This window comes from Cervus canadensis, chromosome 11 (assembly GCF_019320065.1).
Source record: "Cervus canadensis isolate Bull #8, Minnesota chromosome 11, ASM1932006v1, whole genome shotgun sequence".
NCBI classification, from domain to species: domain Eukaryota; kingdom Metazoa; phylum Chordata; class Mammalia; order Artiodactyla; family Cervidae; genus Cervus; species Cervus canadensis.
The window spans coordinates 15,744,837-15,753,838 of record NC_057396.1 but is presented as its reverse complement, the minus strand read 5'-3'; the positions used below and the strand labels follow the sequence as shown (position 1 = coordinate 15,753,838).

At 44.5% G+C, this 9,002-nt stretch overlaps 1 protein-coding gene across 2 annotated transcripts in view; it reads left to right on the top strand.

The window, feature by feature from the left end:
- Positions 1 to 3,734: 3,734 nt before the first annotated feature.
- POGLUT3 (protein O-glucosyltransferase 3) overlaps positions 3,735 to 9,002 on the top strand; it is a 31,517-nt gene continuing 26,249 nt past the window's right edge. Inside the window, exon 1 of one of the 2 annotated variants that reach the window (XM_043482941.1) lies at positions 3,735 to 4,049. In XM_043482941.1, the coding sequence (XP_043338876.1) occupies positions 3,848 to 4,049 (202 nt within the window). In that variant the 5' untranslated portion in view covers positions 3,735 to 3,847. The remainder of the gene's footprint in view (positions 4,050 to 9,002) is intronic. The other variant, XM_043482940.1, reaches the window with a different exon arrangement.

Genomic DNA, 9,002 nt, shown 5'->3' with positions numbered 1-9,002 from the left:
ATTTAGCAGTGAAAGTAATGCCAAGTAATGCTACACTTTAGCTCTACAGTTTATCAGTGATTTACCACCAGTTCCTAAAAATCTTTCCAAAGTATAAAGAACACTGTCTACAAATTCTGCTCAGCATTCCTAAAGCAGGTTAAGAGAACTGGGGAAAATACGGTAAGGATTTTGCCCTGGTAAACCTTGGTCATAGCAAGAATGCTGAGCAGCCCAATTAAAGCCAGGAGATGAACAGGTGGCTTCTCAGGCCCGATTCTGGCAATTCTGGATTAAGAAACTGCCAGCAGAAATCCTGTGTCCATACCAGGACATGAGGTTCTCCAGGCTTACACAGCCTGTGAAGAACTTTCTTTCCTTTGAATAGATTAAAACCATAAGCAGATAAAAGAAGGACAAATGATTAACTAATATAGATAAAATTGAGGTAGGAGATAGATGGGCCCCTGGGCCAGTCAGCTGGGATTTGTAAAGTGAAGTAAAATTAAAGCTTTGGTCTCACCCAGACACTCCAAGGACAAAGCTGATGGCAAAAGCAGAGTGCTGCTAGAATAAAGAGATGAGGTGACTACTCCTGAAGTCAAGGAAAACTTCCCTGTCTGCACATGTGCAGGAAGGCTCCTTGGGGGTCAAAAAGGGAGGCGGAACCACCCCATAGTATGTGGACATGCACCCACAGGCTTCTGAGGTAGGATCCATCTCAGTAAAAAGTTGCACACATGTTGGGGAGGATCCTAGGACCAGTTAGGAGTGAAGAAACAAGATAATTGGCCAAAAGTGAACCAAGACCCTGAGAAACCTGTGTGCATGCAGGTCAAGAAGCAACAGTTAGAACTGGACATGGAACAATGGACTGGTTCCAAATCTGGAAAGGAGTACGTCAGGCTGTATATTGTCACCCTGCTTGTTTAACTTGTATGTAGAGTACATCACACAAAATGTCAGGTTAGAAGAATCACAAGCTGGAATCAAGTTTCCAAGGAGAAATATCAACAACCTCAGATATGCAGATAATACCACTATAATGGCACAAAGTGAAGAGGACCTAAAGGGCTTCTTGATGAAGGTGAAAGAGGAGAATGAAAAGCTTGCTTAACACTCAACATTCAAAAGGCTAAGATCATGGCATCCGGTCCCATCAGTTCAGTTCAGTTCAGTCGCTCATTGGTGTCCGACTCTTTGCAACCCCATGGACTGCAGCATGCCAGGTCTCCCTGTCACTTCATGGCAAATAGATGGGAAAAAAAATAGAAACAGTGACAGACTTTATTTTCTTGGAGTACAAAATCACTGGGGATTATGACTGCAGCCATGAAATTAAAAGATTCTTGCTCCTTGGAAGAAAAGCTATGACCAACCCAGACAGCATATTAAAAAGCAGAGATATCACCTCAACAAAGGTCCATAGTCAAAGCTATGATTTTTCCAGCAGTCATGGACAGATGTGAGAATTGGACCATAAAGAAGGCTGAGCACCAAAGAATTGATGCTTTCAAATTGTGGGGCTGGAGAAGAAACTTGAGAGTCCTTTGGACTGCAAGCTTAAACCAGTCAATCCTAAAGGAAATCAACCCTGAACATCCACTGAAAGGACTGATGCTGAAGCTGAAGCTACAATACTTTGGCCACCTGATGCGAAGAACCAACTCATTGGAAAAGACCCTGATGATGGGAAAGATTGAGCTCAGGAGGAGAACGGAGTGACAGAGGATGAGATGGTTGGATGGCATCACTGACTCAATGGACATGGGTTTGAGCAAGCTCCAGGAGATAGTGAAGACAGGGAAGCCTGATGTGCTGTAGCCCATGCGATTGCAAAACATCAGACTCAGTGATTGTACAACAAAGACCCAGAAGGACTGTCCTATGTGTGTGATTTACTTTACCTATTTACTCATTAGAGAGGATGCCCATACCTTTTCTCTTCGGGTGTATATTTCTGCCTAGTTTCTGACTTAAACAAACTGCTTCTCTGTGGGCTGTCCCACTTATGCTGTGTCTTTAACAATAAACTTTGTACCTTTTTAAGTTTTTACCTCCTTGAAACTTTCAGATTAGGGTAAGAGCCACTTTGCTTTTAGCTTCTAGCTCCTGGGCTCCCCTGGAGGCTCAGATGGTAAAGAGTCTGCCTGTGGGGAAGGCCAGGGTTTGATCCCCGGGTTGGGAAGATTCCCCTGGAGAAGGACATGGCAACGCCCTCCAGTGCTCTTGCCTGGAAAATCCCATGGACGGAGGAGCCTGGCAGGCTACAGTCCATGGGGTCGCAAAGAATCCCACACGACTGAGTGGCTTCACTAAATGAAGTAGGAGGTTTATCATTCTTACCTAACAGGAAGTCCAGAAGGTGCTGGGAGGTGGAGGGATGGGTCCGCTGTCCTTTCTACCTCTATGAGCATGAGCACTTAAGTCTATTTCTTCCTGGTGGTCTAGTAGCTAGGATTCCTGGTTTTCATCTAGGTTACCCTGGTTCATTTCCTGCGCAGGGAACTAAGATCTCTCTTCAGAACACTGAAACTTACTGTTATCTATACAAGATCAAAATGGTGGGAAGAAAAAGGTAGACAGTGACTTCCCGCTACCAGGGTCCTTGCCAGTCTTCCCCCAGATCCAACTTCCAGCATCTGAGGAGCGAGGAGCAGTCAAGACCAATCAACCCCCATCAGTTACAGGGGACAGCAGTTTCTGACTTTGAAGTGATGCTCACCCAGGGGCCTCAACTCTGACTCCTGCTACTGCGTGCAACTCCGGGTTCCTCGCTTGAGGCTTGGCCCCAACTCAGTGAAGGGTGAACAAACACTTGTTGAAAGAAGGGAAGTATAGGGTTTAGGGGATGTGGGAGACTGGAGGGAGTTACAGTCCAGTGAGGGAGACTGCTGAGCAGAAAACAAGACAGGTGATACAGTTTGATGGGTGCTGTTGTGAACAGAAGGGCTGGGAGAGTTGGCCTTGGACGGAATCAAGGGGAATGACCTTTTGCTCCGCGTCTTTTAAACCCAGTGAAATTCCTTGTTTGAAGGCATTTCTGTAAGCTCTTTGCCACTGGGCCTTTTCTCTACAGCAATCACCCTGTGCGTTTCCAAAAAGGCAGTACGCATATATATGGAATTTAGAAAGATGGTAACGATAATCCTGTACGGGAGACAACAAAAGAGACACAGATGTATTGAACAGTCTTTTGGACTCTGTGGGAGAGGGCGAGGGCGGGATGATACAGGAGAATGCCATTGAAACAAGTAAATTATCATATGTGAAAAGAATCGCTAGTCCAGGTTCGATGCCTGATACAGGATGCTCCGGGCTGGTGCACTGGGATGACCCAGAGGGATGGGATGGGGAGGGAGGTGGGAGGGGGTTCAGGATGGGGAACACATGTACACCCATGGCGGATTCAAGTCAATGTATGGCAAAACCAATACAATGTTGTAAAGTAAAATAAATGAATTAATTTTAAAAAATAACTTAAAAAAATTTTAATGGGCTGCAAAAAAAAAAAAAAGCCAGCTTCCTCTGAAGAGTTGCCAAACTCCAGCAGCAGAGGCGGCAGCGGGGCACAGCTGCAAGCACGCTGGTCTCAGCAGCGCCCCCTCCGCCCTGGTCCTCAGCCCCGTGCCGCCGGCCGCGGGGCCTAGAGGGCGAGAGCCGAGCCGGTCGCGGCCCCGCGGCGGCGCCCGGCCCCTCTGCGGCGGCCGCGCCCTCGCCTTCCGGCCGGGTGGGAACCGGGGGTGGAGCCGCGGGCGGCGGAGCGAAGCCCGCCCCGGGTTGGGTCCGGCTCCGGCCCGCCGTACGCCAGGGCCCGCCCCTCCCCGCCGCCGCCGCCGCCGAGCTGGGGCGCCGTGGCCCGGAGACCATGCGCCGTCTCCCGCCGGCCCGGCTGCTGGCGCTGCCGCTCGCCCTGCTCGTGGCCTCGGGGGCCCCGGAGGCGCCCCTCAGCGCGCCGCGGAGCCTGGTGTGGGGCCCCGGGCTGCAGGCGGGCGTCGTTCTGCCGGTCCGCTATTTCTACCTGCAGGCCGTCAACCCGGAGGGCCAAAACCTCACCCGCTCGCCCCCAGGTAGCGTTCGGCCGCGGGCCTCCCCTGGTCCCCTCCGCGCGTCCCTCGCCGGGAACCCGCCCGCCGCCCGCGGGGCGTCCTTCCCTCGGCTCTGGTCACCTGGGGGACCAGAGGCAGGAAGTTAGTGGGGAGGGAGCTGCAACGCAAGTCTGCTGAATGAATAAATGAACTCCGAGCGCCCTTCCGCAGTTAACGTGCGGGGACTGATATTCCGGATGGACGGCGCCCGGGGTGTTAATAAATGCAGTGTTAGTCACAAATCGGAGGTGGTCTTTCCACGCCCGACGAGTTGTCTGATCTGTTACAGCTTGCAGGGAGTGCCTTCACGCGTTGAGTCATCCAGCCCGAGAATCGGATCGGGTCGCGTTGTTTAGGCCTGATCCTACAAAAAGGAGATGTCAGAGTAGCAGGCAAAAAGGAGGCAGTTTTGCAGGCTAGATTTTTTGTTTTCTTCGAGTTTCGAGTTCTTGAAAGCGGATTGCAGGAATTAGTGAAACTCGAAATTTATTAGGTTTTACCTCTGCTGAGAGAGGGTCCTGTCCTGAATCCCTTCTGCCTACTTACCCTCTTAAGTTTGCAACTTCTTAACAGGTTGTCCTGCTCGTTTCAAGTTGTTGCTGGTCAGGATTTGCTGATTTATATCTTGTCAACCTGTTTTGTCGACAAAGAGACAATCAGAGTACCCAGTGCCTCTTCCACCGCCAGTGGAAAACTGAGTACTTTTTTTTTTTTTTAAAGAAGTCTCCATGGCCCTAAGGATCAGAAGATCCTTAAACCCAGATTTAGTTTTTCACCACAGAGTGTATTTTCTTCTTTATAGTTTTCTTTGTTTTCTAAAAATAATTTTGTAATGTTATAAATGGGGGCGGGGGGGGCTTTAGAAAAAAGATGGAAAACTAAGGAAAAAATTAATTTATACGTGGAAAAAAGGAAGTTATATGATCCAAAATGAAATACTGTTAATCTTACTTTTAATGAAAGAACTGTAAATTCAAATAGGCTTCCCAGGTGGCGCTAGTGGTAAAGAACCCACCTGGCAATGCAGGAGACTTAAGAGACAGAGGGTCCCCTCCCTGGGTGGGGAAATCGGCTGGAGGAGGGATGGGAACCCACTTCAGTATTCTTGCCTGGATAATCCCATGGACAGGGGAGCCTGGAGGGCTACAGTGCATAGGGTCACGAAGTGTTGGACTTAGCTAGCACACATGCATACATTCAAATAAAATTCTATTTTTTATTCCATTTTTAATTTAAAACTAATGGCGAAAAATTTTTAACTGCTAATACTCAAAGCTGTTAATGAAATACTCTTAGACGATGACCTTCATCCTCTGCTGGTGGGAGCAAATTGGTCAAATGTTTCTGGAAAGTAATTTTCCATGAAGAATCTTAAACATTTACAAACCTAATGTGCAAAAAGTATGTCTCAACAGTTAGAAAGTGTACAAATGAAATGTAATGAAAATGAAATAAAAATGAAATGAATATGTAAAAAAAAAAAGTAATTTATGAAAAATGTCCATGCCTTTTAATCTGATAATCAGACTTCTGAGAAAATGATCAGAATGTAGTCAAAGACATATAAACAAGGATATTCTTGCCCCATTATGATTATTTATTACAAATAAGTTTAAAGAGCAAATATAAGGTAGTGTTAGCAAAGCATGGTACATTCATGTGATGGAATATTTAACTGCTATTTAAAGTAGCACTTTCAAGTCCACTAATATGAGGTATCTAAAGTAGTCAAATTCAAAGAAAGAGAAAGTAAAATGGTGGTTGCCAGGGGCCGATGGAAGAGGGAAATGAGAAGTTGTTGAATGGTACAGAGTTTCAAGTTTTGCAAAATGAAAAAGGTCTAGAGATTCTGTGCACACAAATGTGAATATGCTTAACACTACTGAAATGTACACTTAAAAATGGTTAAGATGGTCAGTTTTGTGTGTTTCAAATCACAATAAAATTTTTGATGTTTTAAAATATTAGTAATGCTTATACAAGTTCAAGGATGTAACAGGAAACAAATTGTATAGTTTCATTCCAATTCGTAATAAATAAATGAACCTGTACCTCACACATCAGGCTTACTGGCGGTCACAGCAAGAGAGTAACACACTTTTTTTCACTCTTCTTTTTTTCCCCCCAAATGATCATAATGTTTTTATAATCAGGAGAAAAGTGATAAGGAAACAAACTAAAGACTTTCACCAAGTTTTTTCAGACAGCTTCACTTTTATTCCTCTAGTTTCTCCTTTCAGGATATGATTCCTAGCTTCCATTTAAAAACCTGCCCTATATTTCTGAAATCTCACCCAACCAGTCTTTACATTTTTCTGCTAACATCATTCACTTGCAAGTCCTGAAAAATTCTTTCTCCAAGAACTAATTGGAAAATAGGGAAATTTTTCTCAAACTGTAATCTTACATGACTTACCAAGATTCCCTTATTAATTAGCACTCTCATTTAACAGTGTTGCACTTATCTGAGTACTATTATTATGCCGCGTATCTCCAGGAGCCTAGATAGCAAACATGTGAACTTGAATAGTCTAAAACAGGGGGATTTCAAACAGGAGTTCACAGACAGAAATTTGGGGGTCTGTGATTTTGGATGAGGAAGAAACCAATCTATATCTTTATTTTCAGTAACCTCTGACTTAAATGGAGTATTTCCTTCTATTATTAATGTAGGCAAAACCTGTTGACATTCTTATATTCCCAGCATCTAACACAATGCCTGGCAGAGTTTCTCAGTAATTAGGGTGGAAGAAAAGAAAGAAGAGATAGAGAGAGGGTGTTTGGAGTATGTCTACATAGCAAGATACCAGGACTCTTTTCTACGCAGTCGTCCTCTACCTTCATCAGTAATATCTTTATAAAATTATCTTACCTCCTAGTAGCACTTCAGTGTTTTGAACTGTGCCCTATTTCACATGCTCTCCTTAATCATCTTGTGAGTTAGTAAGAGTGTTAGTCACTCAGTTGTGTCCGACTCTTTGCAGCCCCATGGACTGTAGCCCACCAGGCTCCTCTGTCCATGGAATTCTCCAGGCAAGGTTACTGGAGTGGGTAGCCATTCCCTTCTCCAGGGGATCTTCCCAGCTGAGGGTTTGAACCCAGGTCTCCTTCATTGCAGACAGATTCTTTACTGTCTAAGTCACTAGGGTAGGAAGGACCAGTATTATTCTCTTCACTAATCCTGTAAGAAACAAGCTTATTGAAAATAAATATTTTTCCTGTGGTTCCACAGTGGATAAGTCATGTCTAGATTCCCAATGCTTTCAATACCTAGTTCAATGGTCTTTTCCTTTTATCAGATCACTGGTATTGTTAATAAGATCAAGGTTTTCAATAGGTTCCTGTAGAGTATTCACAATTAGCAGGCAGTCATACATTTGGAGGATTTCCATTGAGCCTCGCCCGAGTTGTACCAAGTTGGCCTTCAGGACTGTTCCCTTGGCCAGGTGGAGTCAGCCCTTTTGTTGCAGCTGTAGAGAGCATTAATAAAATTCCTAAACAAAAAGGGAGATGAAGACTCCATTGCAACAGGAATGACAGAGGTTATTTTTCCAACTATGAATTTTGGGAACCTTGTTGTTCTTACTCAGTCACTAAGTCATGTCCAACTCTGTGATACCATGAACTGCAGCACGCCAGGCTCCTCTGTCCTCCACTATCTGCCACAGTATGCTCAAATTCATATCCATTGAGTCAGTGACGCTATCTAACCATCTCATCCTCTGTTGCCCCCTTCTTTTGCCTTCAGTATTTCCCAGCATCAGGGTCTTTTCCAATGAGCTGGCTTCTCACATTGGGCAGCCAAAGTATTGGAGCATCGAAACAAAAACAAAGTATTGGAGTGTCAGCTTCATCATCAGTCCTTCCATTAAATATTCAAGGTTGATTTCCTTTAGGATGACTGGTTTAATCTCCTTGCAGTCCAAGGGCCTCTGAAGAATCTTCTCCAGCACAATTCCAAAGCATCAATTCTTTGATGCTCAGCATTCTTTATGGTCCATCTCTCACATGCATACATGACTACTGGAAAAACCATAGCTTTGACTAGACGGACCTTTGTTGTCAAAGTGACGTCTCTGCTTTTTAATATTGCTGTCTAGGTTTGTCATAGCTTTTCTTCCAAGAAGCAAGCATCTTTAAGTTTTATGGCTGTAGTCACTGTCCCCAGTGATTTTGGAGCCCAGGAAAGTAAAATCTGTCCCTGCTTCCACTTTCCCCTCTTCTATGCCATGAAGTGATGGGACCTGATCTATGATCTTAGTTTTGTAAATGTTGAGTTTCAAGCCAGCTTTTTCACTCTCCTCTTTCACCATCATCAAGAAGCTCTTTAGTTCCTTTTCACTTTCTGCCATTACAGTGGTATCATCTGCATATCTGAGGTTATTGATATTTCTCCAGGCAATCTTGATTCCAGCTTGTGATTCATCCAGCATGACATTTTGCTTGATGTACTCTGCATATAAGTTAAATAAGCAGAATGACAGTATACAGCCTTGATGTATTCCTTTCCCAATGTTGAACCAGTCTATTGTTCCATGTATGGTTCTAACTGTTACTTCTTGACCCACATACAGATTTCTCAGGAGACAGGTAAGGTGGTCTGGCATTCCCGTCTCTTGAAGAATTTTCCACAGTTTGTTGTGATCCATATAGTGAAAGGCTTTAACATAGTCATGAAGCAGAAGTAGTTGTTTTTCTGGAATTCCCTTGCTTTCTCTCTGGTAAAATGGATGTTGGCAATTTGATCTTGGTTCCTCTGCCCTTTGTAAATCCAGCTTGTACCTCTGGAATTTCTTGCTTCACATAGTGCTAAAGCCTAGCTTGAAGGATTTTGAGCATAACCTTGTTAGCATGTGAAAAAAGCACAATTATATGTTAGTTTGAATATTCTTTGGCATTGCCCTTCTGTGGAATTGGAATGAAAGATGACCTTTT